Source organism: Lacerta agilis, chromosome 9, assembly GCF_009819535.1.
Source record: "Lacerta agilis isolate rLacAgi1 chromosome 9, rLacAgi1.pri, whole genome shotgun sequence".
Taxonomy (NCBI): domain Eukaryota; kingdom Metazoa; phylum Chordata; class Lepidosauria; order Squamata; family Lacertidae; genus Lacerta; species Lacerta agilis.
The window spans coordinates 39,748,606-39,770,857 of record NC_046320.1 but is presented as its reverse complement, the minus strand read 5'-3'; the positions used below and the strand labels follow the sequence as shown (position 1 = coordinate 39,770,857).

General features: G+C 41.6%; 1 protein-coding gene across 1 annotated transcript in view; it reads right to left on the bottom strand.

The window, feature by feature from the left end:
* The window catches only part of TBC1D9 (TBC1 domain family member 9), a 52,031-nt gene that overhangs the window by 14,832 nt on the left and 14,947 nt on the right, over window positions 1–22,252 (bottom strand). Inside the window, exons 2-8 of the mRNA XM_033160822.1 lie at window positions 15,701–15,811; window positions 12,106–12,224; window positions 10,508–10,744; window positions 8,105–8,341; window positions 6,340–6,546; window positions 1,601–1,771; window positions 379–529 (exon numbers count right to left, since the gene is read on the bottom strand). Of these exons, the coding sequence (XP_033016713.1) occupies window positions 379–529; window positions 1,601–1,771; window positions 6,340–6,546; window positions 8,105–8,341; window positions 10,508–10,744; window positions 12,106–12,224; window positions 15,701–15,811 (1,233 nt within the window). The remainder of the gene's footprint in view (window positions 1–378; window positions 530–1,600; window positions 1,772–6,339; window positions 6,547–8,104; window positions 8,342–10,507; window positions 10,745–12,105; window positions 12,225–15,700; window positions 15,812–22,252) is intronic.

Sequence of the window (22,252 nt, the reverse complement as noted above, 5' to 3'; positions counted from 1 at the left end):
TCTGAAGCAGAATTATTTTGGGCTGCCGGGCAGACACTTGATTGACCCAGAAGAAAAACATTTTCCTGAAGTGAATAGCAAGCCAGCTTTCCCACCAAGAAGTTGAACTTCCAAATATCTTATTTCACTTTCACTGGTTGCTAAAAGATACATCACCAATTTAGGCCACAATCCTAAACACAATTACCAGCAAGTAAATTCCACAGAGAGACTTTCTTCTAAGAAAACACACTTAGGACTTCAATCGCCAATCTCCATTTATCTGCAGCCAACATGTCCACTAGGGCACTGACATAATGAACTTCAAAGAAGGTAAAAGATCATATGGGAAACCTTTGACTTACCATTAATAAAACAATATTATCTACTGATACCCACCTGACAGGAGTAGCCAGAGTTCCCCTCTCATGCTTTCTGGAATACCTTTCAGCACAAGGTCTCTTGTTTTCTCAGTCCGATACATACAGATGCCTTGGCCATACTCTGCAAAATGAATCTTCCAAGCTTGTTCTTTCAAAAATTCTTTTGCCTTAAAAATAATGGAGAGTATGATATACAGAACTAAAAACGCTGTGTAACACAATCCTGTAATGCAAAAGAAGAAGCCACCCCCCAAAATTTCATTTAATCCTTAATTTTATTATCAGGAGTGGTGTTCAGACTACTCTTTCAGCAAAGATTTCTCAGTATACTCATGTTTAACATGACATTTTCTCATCTTGATGTCACCTCCTAAGTATTTATGTATGTCCCCATGTACATACATATTTGAAAAAAAGTGCTACAAGCACTAACTATTATGACATGATGATTTCAAAATACACTAAAATGACATGCAGGTGAGGAACATTTTCCACCCAAAGGCCCACATTCCCTTCTGGGAAAACTTCTGCAGGCTTCATACCCATGGTGGGCATGGCTAATGGCAAGAGTGGGTACAGCAAGGAGTGCAAATTACCTTTGTACAGTAGTAGGCGAGTTTCCTACACAAACACACATCCATTTCTCAGCCCTTTTTGCTTTCCTGGATGAAGAATGATCAGTGTTCAAGGACACATTTCAGCCAGGCAAAAACACTCATGGAGAATGTTGCTGCGGGGGAACCTGTGGAGAGACCCAAGGGCCAGCGAGAGGCCTGGAGGGCTGCATTTAGTCTCTGGCCCTGAAGCTCCCCACCCCTGGACAACATCAACCTCTCCCTCCACCTTGTTGACAACAGAATCCATAAGGGAAATTAATGGGTCTAGGTCAGTGGGGAGGAACTTCAGGCCTAGTGGCCAAATGCAGCCTTTTATGCATCTCTTTTTGGCCCCACTCCACCCCACACACCACATGAGTGCTTTCGCCTGGGTACAATGTGCCCTTGAGCTGCTATGACACCTTTTGCCTGCCTGGGTGGAAGATGATTGGTGTGTGTAGGAACCTGTGACACTTTGGCATGGCTGGAGTGTAACCTGCTGTGCCAAGGTAAGAGTCACCTTGTTCTGCCCACTCCATCTGTTCCCAACCACTGCTGGTATGAGGAAGGTATAGTTCACATCTGTTAACAATTAATGTAGTAATCTAGATGAGAGTTAAAAAAAAAGATGGCATGACCTACTAATTTAGGGTTGAATTCTTCAGGTGAACGCCTCCGGTACATGGTCATTAGTGCCTGGGTTACAGTTGGGACGCTGTTGCCATTCAGGTTGAACTGCCGCTCTCCATCTGCTTCGGAACTAAGGCTTCTTTGAGGGCTTGAGGATAGGATGCTGCTTGTCCTTGAATATACCTGAATGGAGGAGGGGGGAAATCCCCACAATTTTATGAACTGTTCAGGTGCGGAAAGGAAAAGGGCAAGGATCAGTTTGTTTCCACGGCGCTACAACAGTGGTACCCACCGAGTTGCGAATTGCAGACGCACACAAGGGCTTTCTGAGTTTTTAAATAGCTACATGTCAGGAAGCAGTTTGGCCTGCGCCTCTTCTCCTGTCACACTGCCTACCCTTCTCCGCTGCCAGCCTTTGTGCTGAGCTCGAGTAATTGGAACTACAGAGGGTGGGAAAGGAAAGGGCAGCCAGACTGCAGCACTGCAGCAGACAATCCACTTTGGCCAAATGCATTCTGCCATGAAGCCTCAAAGGCATGGCCCAACCCCACCCACGGCACTCGAGTCAGAAGCCTGAACCCCTTCAAATTAGAAGCCTGCACCATGGTTGTTTGCAGTGCTGGATTCCTGTGAAAATCATAAAGAAACTGCAGTGGATTTCAGGACTGACATTTGGACAACAGAAACAAGCTCCAAGGAGCACAAATGCATCCAAGCAGTAAAGCATTCAGTCCTTCCATAAAATATTTTAAAAACATTTTCTATAGTATCCCACACCCCAATGCCGCACCACATGATTTGAATGGAAGTGGAAGGTTTTCAATGAGCAACATAATATGTTTGTGAACTTCCACTGGCAAGGTTATTAAAAATATGTACCTAGAAGCAATCTAAGAGCTGATTTAGAAGAGCAATAAAATTATGCTAGTTCCGAAGGATATTGTGGTCCACAAAGTCAGAGCAGCTGTTTGCCAGAAGATATTTGCACCTTTGGGGTCTATTATTATTATTATTATTATTATGGAGCTTTGTATAAATAACAGCTCCCAGAAACTTAACTGGTAAAAGCACTGGGCAAACTAAATGTGCAACAGCTCTCTTATCAGAGATGCTCAGCTTGTTGGGGAAAGCAATATTGCAATGGGCCTCTTGTGGCCCTCCTGTAATCATATCCTTCTGTTACCTGCCTGGCAATTCAATGGATGCACCGCCTGCATGTCTGTCAGATTCTGTCCCTGGGACAGTAGCCATATTCATATGCTACACTAATCTGTGGTTTAGCTCTATGTGGATGAGCCAGAATGAGTCCGAGTGAACCTGGGACCCTGGTTTTAAAAAATGAAACAAAAATCAAAGGCAACAAACCTCTGGTTAGTTTAATGGGCCAGCTTAATAACCCATGGTTTGAAGTTTTCTTGTAACAAAGCCTATGAAGGTTTGTTTTAAACCAGGATCCCTTGGAATGCTGGGTCTCATCCAGATACTGGTAAACCATGGTTCTGTGCTACTAGAAATTGTGGACACTGTGAGAGTGATCACCTTAATAAAATAAAAGATGGAAGTCAAACTGCAACCGGATTCGTCTGGGAGGTAATAAAGGGGAAGCAGAAGTCAGAGAAAAGATCTCCAATCAAGAATGGTGAACAGCTTTTCAACACTGCCGTTTTAAGTTGAATTGATTTTAATGACTTCTTTTAAAAAAGCATTTAAGCAGACAGAGAAGTCTCTAGCTTTTCAATGCCCTTATGTGTCCCCTCTGACTTCCTAGTTCCAGGCAGAAGCTTACTGTGCATGAAGTCTACTGCCATCCATGCCTGAAGGATTGTGTTTAATGTGGGGAAAACAACAAACCGTCTTGTGGTATCTTAGAGACTAGCTCATTTATTATAGCATAAACCAAACAATGGAACTTCAATGGGAAATTTCAGGGTAGGGTAAAAGCTGCTGAATTAGCACTTTCAAGACATTCAATCTATCACCTGTGGCTTGAATTGAAATAACTGGTTCTAATCCCACTACAGGTGTTGAATTGATTTATCAATGCCAGGATCCTTCTGTTATCAACAGTGCTTCATGAGTATCTAATTATTTTGCATGCACTTGAGCATTAACACAAATCATCACTGTCTTAGTTGCTTTCCCCTGTTTGCCAAAGTTTGTAGGAAAAGCATGTGTTAGTCTTTAAGGTACCACAAAATCCTGCTGTTTTGGCTGCAACACCCTAACACGGCTACCCCTTTGGGAACTTTGCTTGGTGTACAACAAGTTGTTTGGACCCACAGCTGAAAGAAGCCCCATGACCATACTGAGCCAAAAGCAGGAACTGAAGGACCATTGACAGCTTATTGACCTTTCCAAGACTATGAAAGTATTTATACTTCCAACCATTATTAAATCAGTCATGCTCAAAAATAGCACATGTCAAAAGACAAATACAGTTAACGAAATCATCTGATTCAAAGAGGTGAACTTTTAAATGGCTTGTTGCCACAATTTTTTTTTTTAAATCTGACCATAATTTTATGATTTGACAAGCTAGACACTATGTCTTAAAATCTTCAGTCTTGGTCATTTTGCCAAGCTCATTAGAATCCATTTGTAATATAAACAAATTACTTTTATAATTAATTACTGCAATTTTATGTGCACTCCATCATGCTACTTTCTGCTGGGTTTTTACTGCCTTGTATTTCATTTCTAAGTTGGCATACATTCAGCAGTCAATAGCTGGCATTTTGCTGACACCAGCATTAGGCAACTTTCCAGACAAAGAAGATATCTTCTGAATATGGGTAAATATTTCCTCTCCCCTTCCTAACATTTAACCTTAAAAGCAGGTAACCTCTTTTAATAAAGGATACTTGTTTGTTTAAAAAAACCAAGGTTCTGGGATGCGAAGTTAATAGTTGCTGATGAGATTACTCAGTCTCTGTGCACCAGACTGTGTCTTTGTCTAATTCAAATATACACTTAGACATGGTTTACGATTCAACACCAAACCACTGTTGGAGATTCATTCCCCATGTGCAGTCATGGGTTTATTGTCTATCACATGACTGGGTATGTGTTTTGATTCCACAGGAATGGGATGTGGCGTAGACAGGATGTTTGTCTTACTGTGTTCCCTGAAGTGGGACTATTGTCCTTTGTTCTTTCTCTTTGCTACTTGATGATATAGAGAGAGGGAGCCATGTTGAAGTGCTCTGTGTGTGTTTATATGTAAATAAAGTAGATTAGCCTAAATGCTGAGTTGCTGAGTTCTGTTACGCAACTGTGCAAACCTCTGCGGATCCCTAAGTGTGCTGATGTCTTCTGGCATCAGTCGTTGTGATGTTCGGGCTAAGGAATGCTTTTGAAGCTCCCGAACGATCATCCAGGAGGTAGGGAACATGCCAGTTGGGCATGTGTCTCTGCCAAGGTTCTACTCGTGTGTAGGACATATCCTGACAACCACAGGTTGTCAGGTGTATGAGTATTTGGCCCGTGTGTTTTTTGGTTCCCACACACCCAAGCAAACTTATAATGGAGGGAACCAAAGTATGGCAGAGCCATAGAGCCACCCTTGCAACACTGGCCTTGCTACAGCTTACCTTGGCAGGGCCAGGTAAGGTTGGGGCTGTTCAGATGCAGTTGCACTGTTGCATCTGCACAAACCTGAGCAAGCCATCATCCTGCCCCTAGCCCTGTCCAGGTAAGCTATAGTGACACCACACCCACCACCACTGCTGTGAATTTGAAGCTCCATGATTTGGCCCAATTGGGCCAATGTGATCAGCTAAGCAGTCTTTTTTTTTGGGGGGGGGGTATTAAGACATGCTGAAACAGGCTGTCCACATATTGCTGACACAGCCCTTCAGCACTACATGAGAACTGCAGAAACAAATATTCAACCCCGGTTGATTTGAGCCCAATCCTGATATCTGTTTCAGATTTCAAGAAAATGTGAAACAACAGGATAGTGTCTCTAATTATGGGCAAAGATAATTTTTTTTCATTACTTGAATGTAGCGACAGTTCCTCTCCAAACCCTCTTGTATTAGGGAACAGGGGTTCTGAGTCAAAGCATAAATTTAGGAGTCATGACACCACTCATATATAAGTTTTGTGGTATGGAAAAGGCTTTTGATGCGGTGAACTGTCACCTCTGATACATGCAAGTCACAGGGCAACTGTGTGGCAGGTAGGTAACATGATGTAAAGGCCTTTTTTCTGTGTAGACTATGTCAACTGTGCCAATCTGACAATTCCTCCAGTCTATCATATGGACTAGCATATATTTCCATAGACATCCCCATAAGGTGCCATTATGCCATCAGAGGGCATTTATTATGTCCAAGCAGCTCTCTTTCCCACAAAACCTTGATCATACATGTTCTTAAAAGCCAACATAAGATTTTCAGGGAAGTACATGATACCAAATTTTACACCCTACACTATCAGAATACAGGAGCAGTCTTCTGCCCAATGTGCAATTTTTGCATGTCCAGGAAAAGACTGATATGAAAGCATTTCCAAACAGTCAATGGTTGATGTGCATTCTTAGATAGAAGTTGGGCATGAGAGGGTTTAACCATATGCCTACCTGGCCCAGCAATTCATTAAGAAGATCAAAACAGCCTCATGTCAATGGAGTTCTGCAAATAGGAATCTTTACACTGAATTTATTACTTGGGAGCAGCTACTTGAAATTATATAATTTTACTAATCTGAAATTAACTGAATACTTCCTGACAGTGATGTCATCTACTCACCTCATCATCTGAGCTGTTGTAACTGCCAGAAATCTCTTTTTCAGAGTATATTTTGGAAGTTGTTTGCTGGAGAAAATCAGAAATTCTCTGCACCAGAAAGTCTCTGTCTTTTAAATTGGCAAAGAGAAATGTCATTCGATTTTTGGTGCTGATAGACAATGGGCTAGGTAATACACTAGAGCTGTCAGCCTTTTCTACAATAGTCACCTAAGGGAGAGGAGGACAAAAGGAAATACAAACATACAATTGGTCATATTCCAACAACATCTGGCAATGGCAATCTTAAATACAATTGGATTTGCTAATCATTTTCTAAGACACCCTCACAGCAGTGAAGCTGAATATCTTATGGCCTTTCCAGGAACTCTGAGAGCTATAACATTTTGTTATTCAGCAAAGAAGTGAGTAAATATCCCTCGAAAGGAGCACTACTGCGATTTAGCAATTCAGCCCTTGCAACGATGACGTTTCAGACATTTAGGAAATCAGATGAAAATGGCCAGAGCAAAAGCAAGGTACAAGGTGGTAGCAGAAATCTAAGAGAAGTATGGAAACAGGTTGTCTCATTTAGTGACAGTCTCTTGCCCCAAACTGTGCTAATGGCAGGAATATAGGAAACTGCCTAAAACCAGGTCAGAGAATTTCTCTCTCTAAACCAATATTGCCTATCCTGAATGGCAATGATTCTACATGGTCTCTCATTATCTGCTGCTTGGACGCTTTTAACTAGAGATGGGAGGGACTGAACCAAGGACCTTCTGCATGTGAAATATGGTTCTATTTCTGATATATGGTCCTGCTCCTAAGTCTTAACATTGGCTCATATACAATTAACTGTGTAACTCACTCTCTCTCTCTCCCTCTGTGTGTGTGTGTGTGTGGTTGTGAGGTTCTTGTTTCAGGAACAGTGCATTAGTTAGAAATGGAAACAGTATGCTCAAAGACCCTTCTGAAGACCATGAAGAAAAGTTTTAAAAATCTTTAAACCACTGTTTCCAGATGGCTTATCAGAAGCAATAAAAATTGCATTAGGCACTTCAGGATAATACCGGTAGGAGTTTCAATGTACAGATACTTTAGTTTCAGTTTGCAGGGTTTTTTTATTTTAATGATCTATGGTCAAGCATTATTACAGAGTTTTAATGTTTCATTAGCAGAAAGGGTAATTTGTTGCCATCCTCCCTTTCATTTAACATATCCTATTAAATTGTATTGAAATATCAGCAGCTATGTCTCAGTTACTTAAATGATATTGTCTTAATACTTCTCCCAACCAGGTTCTTACTTCCTTTATATAAGCTATAGATCTGTTCATAATGCAAGAGAGCCACATTAACAATGCATATTTCCAATTAAAAGGGAAAGTATTTTAATAGTCCTTCCTAAGAACATGAAAGTAGCCCTTGATCAGGCGAATGGCCCATCTAGTCCAGCATCCTGTTCTCACAGTGGCCAGCCAGATGTCTATGGGAAGTTCACAAACAAGAACTGAACACAACAACACTCTCCCCACTTGCAATTCCCAGCAAACTTCCCAACAGGTCCTTTTTATGTATGACATACTACTACTACTACTACTAATAATAATAATAATAATAATAACAGGGCCAGAAATGGAGGGACCCTAATGCAGAGACAATGCCAGTTTGTTGTAAATTATACTAAGCAAGCAATGGAGTTCATTGTTGAGATGCTACCTGGAAGCTAAGGAGCCCGTGAACTTGACTTACATGGTATAATAAAAATGGCTGGACTTGATACCCACCTCTCGTAGAGGGATGATGAGGCTGCACAGGTTTTCTTCCTTGCTAGTGAAACAGATGTAATTTGTAGACACAAACATCTGACCCAAGATGTGCATTTTGTTAAATGGAGTCCAGAGGGTACAATCGGTATGTCCATCTAACTTTTCGTCCTTCGGAAGCCGGAACAAGGCACGGTACCTTTCACTCTTTGCTCTGGCATCAAGATCCCTGAAGTGAGCAGTTCGAAGTTTCATTGTTCATATTAAAATTCAATGTGCATGCATATGTCTTCAACAGATTAGATAAATGTACACTGTAAATTTATTCTGCACAAGCACAAATAAAACACCAGGAAATGATATTCTACGGGACGAATCTGTCATAGCAGTGCTGATGTTTGTATGCTTCATTTATATTCATGCTTTCTGACAGCCTTATAAATCACACCACAAAAGTCACTAGCCTGCAACATTTGTCTGCTTTTTACTTGTAAGAGGACAGCTGGCACTCTTTATTTACACTTATGAGTAAAAATCAGGCTAATAAAAAATGTTGCAACACAACAGGTTGGTGGAGGAAGCACAGAGCATTCCCTTCTCCTCCTTATTTATTATGGCAATGCACTTCCATGCAGGATGAAGCTTTGCCTACTGTGCATATAAACAAAGAGGACTGCCATTGGATGGAAGGCCTCCTCCTTCTTTCTACCACAAGTCATTTTCTTTTCTATACTGGATGCACAGGAAGAGGCCAGCATGGAAATGTAAGAAGCCACTGAATGAAGGATGAAGCCTTCCATTCTTCCTCCAGAAGCCCACTGGTTTTCTTTGCTGGGTGAAGAGGACTTTCCCCAGCTTCAAGCAAGTTCAGGAGGTGTTTAAAACACCTGGAAGGTTTTCATCTGGTAACAAAAAGCTTGTAGTGTCAGCACCTGATATGCCTCTTTCTGGGGAGAGCATTCTAAAGTTAGGGTGCCACCGCAGAAAAAGGCCCTGCAAGCTATGGATGATCAAACAGGATTGTTCGACTAGCTTGTACAACTAACCAGCTTTGGTTGGTTCACACATTATTCTAAGCTGAGATCCTTAGAAAATGGAAGTCAACTTAGCTATTCCTCCTTCCAGGGAGGATAAGAGGGAGAGAGCAAGAGCTTGCTGCTTTGTTTGGGCTTGCTGTGCTTCACCCCATATAAAAGTGAACTAGCCCAAACTCAAAGAAGATCAGGCTCTCTACTATTAATAGCCAATATACAAAAGCATTATAACCATTGAATGCCAGGTTGCTGTGCACAAGCAACAGGAACTGGCTATCCCATTCATGCCTTGCTTGTAAGCTTCCTGGAGGCATCTGTCTGGACTACAGAAAGAACCATATGTGCTTATGTTCTCATATCAGCCAGCCGTCCCTACACACAATGTACACTCGAATGAAACCTCCTTCTAATCAGTCGAGTGTTGTAACAGGAAAAACAAGTATGAGACCTACATACTAGGGCTCCACGCAGTAACTTAATCTACTATAGGCAAAAACACCAAAACACACTATATAGGACAGGAATGGGGAACCTGAGGCCCTCCAGGTGTATATAGACTCCAACTCCCATCATCCCTGACCAATGGGCATGCTGTCTGTGGCTGGGAATTTTGAATCGAACAACATGTTAAGTCCACAGGTTCCCCACTGCTGTGAATCTCATGATGGATTCAGGAACTAAGAATGTCTGTAATTATCCCTGGCAGTAGGATGTTGATGAGCCAACTGCTCGTCAGGCAAGGTGCGATTAATCAGATAGCTCTGCACTTTAAAGCTGTAAACATTTTATAGAGAGTGACCACACAAATGATGAAGGTTCTGCGCATGTGTGTGTGCCTGAGTTATCACCAATTGCCCTGAGGCAGAAACTAAAATTGTTTATGAACAAACTCAATTGTATACGATTTAGCTCTTTTGTCCGTAATCACTGCTTATATATTGCTTCCACTCCTTGACAAATACAGCACCCAGTGTCTGTTTCTTAAACCTGAGCAATGAAAACTCATTCAAATAAGGATTAAGCACAGCCTCTTCAGACCAGCAGGCCACTTTTCCCACTGCTCGACATCCATGAGGATGTGACTGCAGGCTTTCTTCAACATGGTCAGCTTTCGGAAGGGACACTTTGCCCCATCACCATACTTCTTGGGCATCATATATTGCCACCGTAACACCAAGCCTAAAGCCAGAATGTTCCAGGTCTCCACATAAGTGACACTTAAAATGAATGGGCAACTCTAACTAGAAGGATAAAACATAGTTTAGTGGTCCATGCGCTGTCGCCAGTTCCTGCACTACATGAAGTCCACCAACAATGACTATGTGTATTGTTCTATCTAAACCACCAACTTCAAAACATACACAAAAATTAATAGAAACAGAAGTCTCTAATTCATACCTTCCCGTCCCATGAGGAAGGAATAAAAGCAGAGGTGGTTAATGCTGAGATACATCCAGCCCTGACGAGGGACCTTCCCTTTCCAGTAACTGCAGGAGTAGTAATTCACCAGCTTCTCTTCCTCCGGCATCCCAAACAGTTTGTGGAACTTCACTATGGCTTCCTTAAATTTTTCAGTGTCGTCATCTTCCTTGATACCATTAATTTTGTTATATTCTGCAATGATACCCTGAAGCAGAAGATCACACAGGACAGTTTGGCTACCCCAAAAAATATATGCGTGCTATGGAATTCAAAATTCCAGCATTCAAAAAAAAAAAAAAAAGATTCAGGGAGAGGAAGAGAATACAGTTTCAGTACGCAACCCAACTGGCATACTGCAGTGACATGGGGCTGTAGTCAAATTAGCAGAATGACAAGATGAGTCTGCATCAGGGTTGGGGAATCCATAGCCGTTCAGATTTTGTTGGGCTGAAAATCCCATCGGCCCCAGCCAGCATGGCTAATGGTCAGGGATAATGAGAGGTGGATTTAGGAAAGTGTAACCAGTTTGCCTGCAATGGGCGCTGGCCAAGAGGACACCACAACAATGGTGTAAAACAGTAAGCAAGAGGTGGGGGGCACCGAATTTTGGCATTGCACAGGGTGCTGCTGAAATTTGAAAGCCCAAAGTCTGTCACTGCTGTAGTTCAGCAATTTCTGCAAGGCCACACCTCTGGTCCGTATGTTCTATTGCAGTCTTTCCGACTGTTGTTGTACTACAACTCTCATCAGGCCAGTGGTGAGGAGGTGAAGGCAGTCCAAGAAAGTCTGGGAGCCCAAGGTTGGGAAAGGTTGTTCTACAGTATCGCCTTCAGAAACCACAGCATGCACATAAATCACACTAACAATTTCCAGGGGAGTGGCCATGCTAGTTTGTTGCAACAAAAACAGAAACTCTTGTGGCATATTAAAGACAAACAAAAGCTTCTGTCATTTCAGCTGTGTTGTTGTGTTATCGATTTTAGCCTTTAAGATATCACAAGACTCTTTGCTATTCTAAGTTACCAAAGCAACATAGAGGAGAGTGCTGCAAGACAAAGCCTTAATTGTTAAATCCAACCTACACAGGGCATCTCAAGAGATTAGATCTTGGCCATATGGATTTCCCAAACTACCAAACAAACTAGATATTCTCTGTCAAAAAGGACCTGGCCTTACTCGCTCTCAAACAATAGCATCCCAAGCTACATGGTAAACCTGTTTTGGTAAACTGATTGCATTTTTTTTTTTAATGTTGTGTTGTGGGGAGGTGTTCTGCTGTTACAAGATGAAAATTCTGAAATTCCACATGGCTAACATAAGTCCCTTGCCAAACCTGAAGATAGTTATGTGATCTCACCCTTATCTATGCAACTTGATAATACCAATGTGTTTGTTTACACTGGTGCATACTTCCTCAAACTAGATAATGAAGCTCACTGGAATCTGCACTTACCGAAACAGAGAAGTACACAAACCAGCAAATCAAGTATAAAGGACAAGCTTGCATAATAGCTTTTTTCCTGGCCATGAGGATAATTAACTGTGCTGACAATATATATACACTACCTGTATTTTTCCTTTGACAAATGTGTTTATGTCATTTTCATTTTCAAAGATCGAAAGAGTTTGTAGTAAATTCTGTTCAAGCCATTCCCAGTGCTCAGTTATTTCTTTCCTTGAACAACCTAAGACAAGAACAGGATAAATTGCTAGATTATGTCTGTAATTTGTTCATCATAAAGCAAAAATAAATAAATATATTTATGGATAGAAGTGCAACAGTATGTTTATTGGATAACCAAAAACAAAACAAAACAAACCTGACAAAGAGAATACTGTGCATTTTAAAGCAAAACACAACAGAACACCATGGCCCCCTTCAGTTGTAACAAGAAGCCATGGTATCCTGCCATGTGAACATGACATAGTTCTTAGGGGAGCAGGTAGCACTGTAGTCTAAACCACTGAGCCTCTTGGGTTTGCCGATCAGAAGGTCAGTGGTTTGAATCCATGCGACGGAGTGAGCTCCCGTTGCTCTGCCCCAGCTCCTGCCAACCTAGCAGTTTGAAAGCACACCAGTACAAGTAGATAAATACATACCACTGGGGCAGAAAGGAAAATGGCATTTCCATGCTCTCTGGCTTCCGTCACGTCACAACCCCATATTCGCCTTTGACTGGACTTAACCGTCCATTCCCTCCCCTCTTTAGTATGCCTCTTTGGAAGAAATCACAAGTTTTCACTTCCCATCTTTAACAAACCACAGTTCCTCATGAGGTCTGAACTTGAGGATGTGTAGTTTGCCTATACTTTCCAAACAAGGCAGGAACTGAAACCATAGTGTGATCCTGGCTTGTTCTTACTACTCATAGTTTAAAACAAACCAGAGTTATATGAACTTGGATAACATGGGAAACTGTGGTTTGTTTGAAACAGGAAGTGAAAGCTTGTGAGTTTCCTTCCAGGGGCATGAAAGTGTAGGAGAGATGAGAGCGGCATTCAGGGGCCAAATGATCTTAACAACTGGGCCTACATGATCTGTGGATTGAATAGACTTTACTAGGCTGGCAGTTTTCAGCAATCTAATTTTTCTGCTTATCCTTGAGCCCTTGGGTTTTCTCCTAGAATGGTAACAATTTAGAGTCACTTCTAAATGGCATTATAGAAAGTTAGAACATGGTTGTTGAAGTAACTTGGCAGCACTGTCTCTTCCCCTTGACCCAAAAGTAGAAACAAGGACAGACCTCTAAGTTCTCTCTTCTAGTTTTGGAAATAATTGCCCTGCAAATACTTTCGGTAAATAGGATACAATTCAATCAGATACATTTAAGTGTGTACTTCACTCAGTCTTGCATTTAAGTACTTGCCTGGTAGGTCTAGCAGACAATGAATTTCATGCAGGTGAGTGCTCCATCCCTCGTTTAAACCCAGCATAGAAACCAAGGAGCATGCCAGAAAACAGAACCCCCATCCTCTGTGTCCAAGGTAAAATACAATGTACTAGGGGAAGGAGAAAGCTCATAGTCCATCCTCTGCTAGCCCCCCAAAGGTTAAGATAATTTGTGGACTTACTAAAAAGGTGGGCTTAACTCCCTCCTATTATAGCCTAATCAATTGGATTTAAGTGATTCATGTCATCAGAATTATGCCCATAGATTACACTGAATTCCTGAATGAATAAAAGTTATACAGTACATATTATACACATCACTCAAGAGCTTGCTACAACAGTGCCAGGAAGGCATAGGTATGTGCAGATCAATTATTTCCTAGCCACAAAATTAGAAAGCTAACACAGTAGTGAAATGATTTCCTGGGAATTGCAGGCATAAGCTTATCTCCAACACAGCTCGGCTGATGAGGAATGAGATCATCCTCTGCAGCTTCCAGGGAGGCCTGGCATTTCTGCTCTGCCTTTTCAACACAAATCATTTCTGAGAGCCTACATAATTTAAACAGCGGCAGCAAAGGCCCATATGTGATCATCATGTTGGGCTTTGCTTGCAATTACTGCATGAAAATGTACTGTTATAACTCCGGATGTGGCTTTAAAGGCCGAGTTATTCTTTCCATAGCTTTTTACACACCTACAAAAGAGCCATAACACAACATATAGGTAAAGCACTTAAAATCGCCAGAGAGATGCAAAATGATGATGTCTTGCCTCCTGTGGAGCAATAAAATGCACAGTTACCAAGCCATTACCATCACAGTATCTGTTCTGCAGTCACTGTCTGAATTATTTTGTATATATGGATTATTATACCGGCAGCTGAGGTTACTATTCACTTTTTCTAAATATGGATACAACTGCCGTCATACTTCAAAAGTTTTTGTTGTTGCTGTTGTTGTTCCTGCTTGTTATTCTCAGGAATTTAATTTATTCTGAAACAGGAATGTATTTTTTTTTCCAAAAAAGAAAAACACTAATACTTCCCAGCTTTGTTCCCTTCTTTCCACCAGCAATTCTGTTACGGGAAAGACAATTGGGGCACACAAATATATCTTCATAAAAGGAATGTAAGAGACACATTATCTGATGAAAAGTGTGGCCCACCTGTACCTGCACACAAGGACGTAGGAAGGGTGGTGGTGGTGGGCGGTCTGCCCCAGGTGTCATCCCTGAGGGGTGTGTGTGTGACAAAATCCCCCCGGGTGGATCGCCGCCTTGCCCTGGGCACCAATCGCCGTGCCGATGGCCCCCAACGGGCGCCGATTGTTACATAAAACTGCAACAATGTCAAAATAGCTAATACTAGCCAGTGTTTACTGTATTACCCTTGTCATAGTTAATGCTTAAAAGGAAAGGGAGCAAAAAAAATCCACATAAGAGAGGAAATGTGGGAACAGTAGCTGTACACAGCTTGGTATCCTGTTCTTAAGTGTCTTAAGAGTTTGACAGCATTACATCTACAATAGACCACAGCCACTGCTCAATATAATCTCACTAGATTACAACAGGCTACAACACAACACAATGGGTTGGATCCAGACTTCAGTCATGGTTTGAGTACACTCATACAAATCAATGGGGTTGGTCTAATCTAAGCATGAGTAAATCTGGATAAAATCCAGTAACAGCAATGTCATATTATAAACAAATGCTTGGTGGGGTTAATTGCCAGGTTTGATAGTTACAGAAGATTAAATGGAGAATAACTTTTTAGCATTTCAGAGCCTGGATCTCATAAATGACCTGCTATGCAAGTACGATGTCATCACACAGTACAGGCAACACACCTTCCACTCACACAAGACGTTTATGTGTGTCACCGCAAAATAAATAAATAAATTGGCCTTCCTTCCTGGAAAGGAGGGAAAGCATGCCATTCAGGGCTCCGATCTAGAGGAGGCTTGGGACAGGCCAGGTAGCGGCCCATAGCGACTTCCAGGCAGCAGCCCCAGCGGCACACATGAGTTTCTCTCTCTCTCTCTCTCTCTCTCTCTCTCTCTCTCTCTCAATCCCCCCTCCCTGCGGACCCTCCCTATTAAAGTGGGGTACTCCCCACTTTATGTCATTTCACTTATTCATGTGGGGACCCCATGTAAGTGAGGGGACGTCTGTCATCAAGACAGTATGCAACTCAGTACTCCTATGAGCTACATGGAGCATACAGTCCTCTAAGAAACTGGTAATTTTAGCCACTGTTAAAATACTTACCACAGGCAATAGTCCAGTATATCATAGAGTCTGGAGCCTGGTATAGAATTCGATATGGCGCTACCCTTGCACTTGAATCCAGCACAACATCAAGAGTTCCCACAAGAAGACCTAGGGGGAAAAGTAATTCAGTGGTGAACAGTACTGCTGCCTTGAGGTAGACATGGATACATGAACTTAACAGAACATTCCAGCCCAGATTAAAAAACAACAACAGATAAGATAGATATATTTAATATCTGAGAGCCTGAAGATACAGTGACTAGATTATCGGCCTTAGATTGGGTGATGTGAAACTAAAGTGCTAATCTGAGCAATTTGAAAGAGACAAAAGTAACAAGTGAATCATCATGAAAGGCAACTTTAAATAGGTAACCAGGTCACCGACTGAATGAACTCTTCTCCTAGCGCTTAAGCAAGTGCTTAACAGCAGTGGTAGCTAACTTACTTCTTCTATTCACCATTCTTAGATCCACCCTACTGACTAAAGATGAGTTCTTCTAGAACTTTACTGCTCGGCTCTTTGTTTGATCTGTCATAATTTTATCCAGTCATCACAAAACCTTTCGGGCCATGCACAATCTGAATGGTTAACTAGTCACAGGTCATTTCTCAGCCTTCTGTTTTGGGATATAGCCATGGCTCGCCACATCCTGGTTCACATTTGGGATTTTCCTTATAGCTCAAAATAATGTTTTTAAACACCGCCACCAACACAGAGATATAGCCACATTCCAGTTACTACAGAGTGCAAACCAGCACTAGAAATTTCTCCACGTAATTAAAATGAAACATTTAGTAGGCAATTGGTTGATCTCTCTCCTCTGGAAATGCATCTGTTCATAGTCCTTTGGCCAGGAGTAAGTAATCTCTCCACTCCTCTATTCATACCCATTAGCCCTCTACCCCCCTTTTGTTTTAGTCTCAGTCAATAAGAGGGAGGTGTAGCCTGTGCGGCGTTAACATATTGAACTACACTCTGTTCGTATAAGAGCACAGTGTAATAAATAATTGAGCATAATTTGAGACACTGACCTTGCTTGTCCCTTCTTCAGCCTTTATTGTGCATGAAGAAAATGCTTCAGTGAGCACTTTCCCAAACATTTTCTTGTCAAGCTGAAAATGTATTCAAGAACCAGCTCTTCCTCTGATGCATATTCTCTCTGCAGAGCAATCGGCATCAGAGGCAGCCTTAGCACAGTTGGGCACAGGACAAGGGAGGGACGTTTCAACTCAGGACTGTCTGAGACCTTTGCAATGTGCCTTTGTAGACATCGTCCTGGAAGAGGAAGAGGAAGGAGCAGCAGGTGCGGCAGCTATCTGACACGCCACAGCAAGGAATACCATTTTAGGGCGTGAAACTTAATTATTACAAATTTCTTTTTTTTTTTTAAACAGAATTTATTGACATTTTCACAAAATAACACAAACCCAACCCCCACACCTACAAATATCAAAACAAATACAAATACACATAATGTCAGGATTCTTCTTCTTATCTGTATACCTTACTATAAAAAAAAAAATTCTAGTTCCAAATCTTGACGTTTGACTTCCCCCGCCTGTACACCTTCGGTTTTAAAACAATACACTATTTCCTTAACAACTTTTCTCTATGAAAATTTAACTTTACTTAAAAAAGAAAAAACACCTTTGTCTTAATCTTTGCATTGTAACCTAAAACTTAACCAAATATTCTTACAGCTAAACTTATTTCTTCTATCAGTTATCATGCTGCTTTTAACTTAAATTCAATATCTCCTTACTTATATAAAATAAACTTGTAGTTAACAGACTTCACACTCCGATTTCGGATGCCATGGCAGACCATCTATATTATACATTAATTAATTCAACCCACTCCCCTTCTGTCCATTATCTTCTCCTGTCTTTCACCAGAACCGGATCTCCTATTGTATTCTTCTGAATGTCCACAGATCCAGGTTGCAACCACAACAAACCCTGCATCGAGCTCCAAGATGTTCATCCTCTCCATTCTGAGTTTCTCCGTGCCTTTGTACCATACTTCTTCTTCTTGTAGAAATCTTAATTCTGTGTCCCTCGACCCCGGGCTGCCACCTCGGAGTCTGGATATTAAAAATCTTTCCGTTCCAGGGCTACTGCCACCCCCTGAAATCGGCCCCTGTTCCATTCGGATTTGCTCAGCCATCTCAAACCATCCTTCCAACACATCTTCCAGCTCTTTGCAAAAGTCTGTTTCCATTGAATAAAACTTTCGAAAAGCCTCCTCTGTGGAAAACAAATTCTTTCCATTTATAATCGCACTCAAGGCTCTTAATTTTCGATCAAGCAGTTCCAGTTGAAAGACAGTAAGCTTTTCCTCATCCTCCCAGTCCTTCAGTGCCAACATAAGCGCAAAGTCCAACATCTTCGGGGGGGGAGGTGGGTATCAAGTTACGTTTCCTGTCTTTTCCTTCCTTTGTCTCAATTTTTTCCTACGCAAGTCCAAATCGCCGCCATTTCTTCCGATGCCAGAGTATAAAGACCAAAACTTCAAATGGAGATATTTTTTCCTCAGTTAACCCCCAAAAGGAGATCTCAACAGACTCAGCTTTCAAATTCCAAATACTTTCAATTGATTATTGTAGCAGCAGTCACTTAAAGAGTTAATTTCTTTCACCACCCGAAGGGAGAGAGGCGGGCTGCCTTTCTTCTTAATCCCAGAGCTTTCCCGGAATACAAAGAGTCAGTCAATTACTCACAGCTTCTGGTTTCTTAGCAACTCCTTAATGACAGGTAGAACAGAGACGCTCATCACGGACTTTGCCGCCGCATGTAAACATCCCGGTTGGGGCATGTCCCCTAAAGCCCGGCTCCGTAGTCCCTTCACCCCCACTCCCCCTTTACAGGGGGTGCGGGGGAAGGGTTCGGAGCACAACGGGCACTGCCGGGGAGCCCAGGGCACGGGACGCTCTTCCCGCGCCCCAACTGAAGCCCCGCTATGCGGCTGCAGGGCTCCTAACCCCCGGGATGAACTGGGTGCTTCGCAGCCGAAGCAGCCCACGACCATCCATCATGGCGCCAGCCGCCGGAAGTTTAATTATTACAAATTTCTTCCATGAGGGGTTTTTTTTTAATGTGGGTTTCTTTTGGTGTGAGAAATTCAAATCTGCCTCTGTTTCAAGGCCTCCACTACCTATTTCCAGCACCCTGCTATACTTGGATAATACAAAAATCTTTTACATCCCCCTAAATATTTCATCCCCTCCCAGCGATGCCTGGTTAACCTTTATGAATGAAACATACCTTACCACGAAATATATCTGATTACATGGATCCAACACATGTAAACGTACAACATCAGAGATTTAATATACCGTATTTTTTGCTCCATAAGACGCACTTTTTTCCTCCTAAAAAGTAAGGGGAAATACCTGTGCGTCTTATGGAGCGAATGGTGGTCCCTGGAGCTGAATTGCCCAGGGGCCAAAAGCAGATTGTGCTATTTAATTTACAAAGAGAAAAGGGAGTGTTGAAAGGACCCCGCTCAGCAGCTGATCAGCAAGAGATCGGGAGAGAGATAAGTCCCGGCTCCCTTTCAGCCCCGCCCTCCTTTGTTGAATGTGCTGCAGAGGGAGGTTGTTTTTTTCCCCAGGACATGTGACTGGCTGATTAGATTATCTGTCTGGCAACAGTAGAAAGGCTCCCTTTCCTTAAGATTTTTCAGAAATGTGAGTTAAACCCCATAAAAATGGGGCTTTTCCTCTTTGCTTTTCCCCCTTTGCAAAAAAGCTGCAAAACCTTTAGCTGATCCTCAACCCCCCCCCAAAAAAAACCCCAGGGCTTTTCCCTTTGCAAAAAAAGCTGCAAAACTTTTAGCTGATCCTTAAAAAAGGGCTTTTGCCTTTGTAAAAAAGCTGCAAAACTTTTAGCTGATCCTCAAAAAAGCCAGGGCTTTTCCCTTTGCAAAAAAGCTGCAAAACTTTTAGCTGATCCTCAAAAAAAAGCAAAACAAAACAAAACAGGGCTTTTAGAGGAGGAAAACCAGAAAAATATTTTTTTTTCTTGTTTCCTCCTCTAAAAATGAGATGCGCCCTATGGTCCAGTGCGTCCTATGGAGCGAAAAATACGGTACTAGCTTCAACTGGAAAGACACAATTTACTCCAAACACTACCGGTACTTTATTGGTGCTTAGGGAAACACATTTAAAGTTTTGAAAACCATATCAAATGCAGCTGCATGCTAAGAACAGTCAGGTTTTTCTATTCATCATATGGCACCAACTGCAAGGCATCACAGTTAACATGGAATTCTTGGCATAGGGCAATGCATAACTTACAGTGGAACTGATGAAAGTTCAAAACTGAATGAGACTTTTAAAACAGCATTATTTCATTATTTGAGTACAATAGTTTGCAAACTTTCTCATTTTGAGGAAAACTGGTTGTAGATCACAGAAGTTTGATATTCCCTCATTTTTTCCCCATTTTTAGACTTTGACTGAAGAACTATTCAGCTACATATATTGCTACATTCAAGAGTCAAATCCAATCATATACAGTATTATGCTTCCTGGAAAACTGGTCATACATGCCACCATCATGTGTCAGCTTTGGAGTCAAGTCTCTGTCAGAGACCAGCTGATAATTCATAGGAGATCAGTAGAACAACAACAAAATCCACAATGGTTTATGTTGTGGTTCTTATGACTTTTACTCAAGTGACTTTAATCTAGAGGTTCTCTATTTCTTTCAACCAAGGCTACTGTAGCCTGGCAAACCAAAAGCACATGTACAGTTAGGTGCTAGTGATGCATAGATCCCATTGCAGCCCAATGGGGATATGGGGTTTCATCACCTTGAGAGACATTAAACCTCATATTACCATTCTAAAGACTACAAGCTTGCTGCAGTTGCAACACTGCTCAATATTTAGATGTTCATATGTTGCATAACAGATTAGCAGAGGGACAGAAGAATGTTGTTGCTGCTGCTGCTGCTATTCAGATAAGCGCTCAAGGAAATGCTTTTAATAAAATACTGTATAGAATAGCCATAATATATCTAAATATGCCTGATGCATGCTGAGATGTAAATGTGGGACATTTGCCCACATTTGGTGGGATGGCTTCAGGTTAAAAAAAGATTACAGATAGTGCAGGGAGTAAGATATTTCTGGATATTTGATTCAGTTAAAAACTCATGTTGTGCTGCTGGGAGCAATAAAAGGTCAACTCAGGAAGGAACATATAGCATGAGTCATGCCAATATTAACTACAGCATATATGCTGCTGGCAAAAGCATGGGTAATAGATATGTTGTCATCTCCAGACCAATGGAAAGGGAAGATATGGAGCTGTACTCTAGCTACCGAATAAGATTACCTCTTATAAACACTGGTGGGAAAGAAGAAATATTGCATCAGATACTTTCCAGAACATGTGGACACTTAAAAATAAATAAATTTCAGAAGAGATATATTCCATTCCATTGAACTGTCTGAAATGGGAAGCAAGGTTCAGCTTTGCCAAAAGACCAGCTCCATCAGCCACCACATGCCCCTGAGTTACACCACCTGAGTTTGCTTTTTCCCTCTTCCTTCCCTGTCCCTTACTTCTTGCGTGCTGTGTTTTTTAGATTGAAAGCTTGTGGGCAGGGGCTGTCTTGCTTTCATTTATTATACGTAAGCCACACTGGGAGCCTTTTTAGCTAAGGAGCAGGGAACAACAGACCAACCAACCAAGTGACTTAGCAACTACAGCCATACTACCATTTGATGCAAGAACTGAGAAACTACATAGGATGCAAGTATGAAAATGAGCATGCACTGTTTCTTTCTTATCTTAATGACTTGCAGACTTAATGATTATTTTGAACTATCAGCCCCTCAACCCGCAACAAACACAATTTTTTATAAAGACTCCCATTGCAACACTGATTCCACTAGAGAAGTGCTCCGAAGGCTAGGGACATTACGATTTCATGCAATAAGGTTAATCACAACTGGGAACTTCAATAACGAGGATGCAACTTTTAGCTTGTTGGTAATCTTCTCAAGTAACAGCTCTCCAAAGAGACAATGCTCTAGCACGTTGTAATTAGGTACGAACTGCATTGAATACTAGCCAAATTCCAAAAGTGAAGATTTCTTCATTAACAGCCTGACAATGCCACAGCAGAAACCCAACTGTTTCCTTTCACACTGAGAATGAAAGCAAGGTTTGGACTACAAATCTGCTATTAGCAGTCATCTTGAGCAAATGCTCCTTACTATAACTACTGTATTCTAGATTTTAGGAAAAAGCTACCAAGACTAGAGCCTTAAATATTACACCATACTTCTTTCCCAAGTGACATTTTAACAATACTTAACAGAAACAACTGCTTTCTCTCCCCCCTGGGATAGGAATACTTCATGTCGTTCAATTTTATTTTATTTCTTTAACCAGAGCCCTGGCATCCCCCAGGAGTAAACTACAAAATGGCAGCTGGAAGGCGGGAATAGAACCAGCAAGAAAATGGCAACTCAAGGGCAGACACGGCCATAATTACCAGCTGCATCCCACGAACCATAGTCATTAAATTCAATGG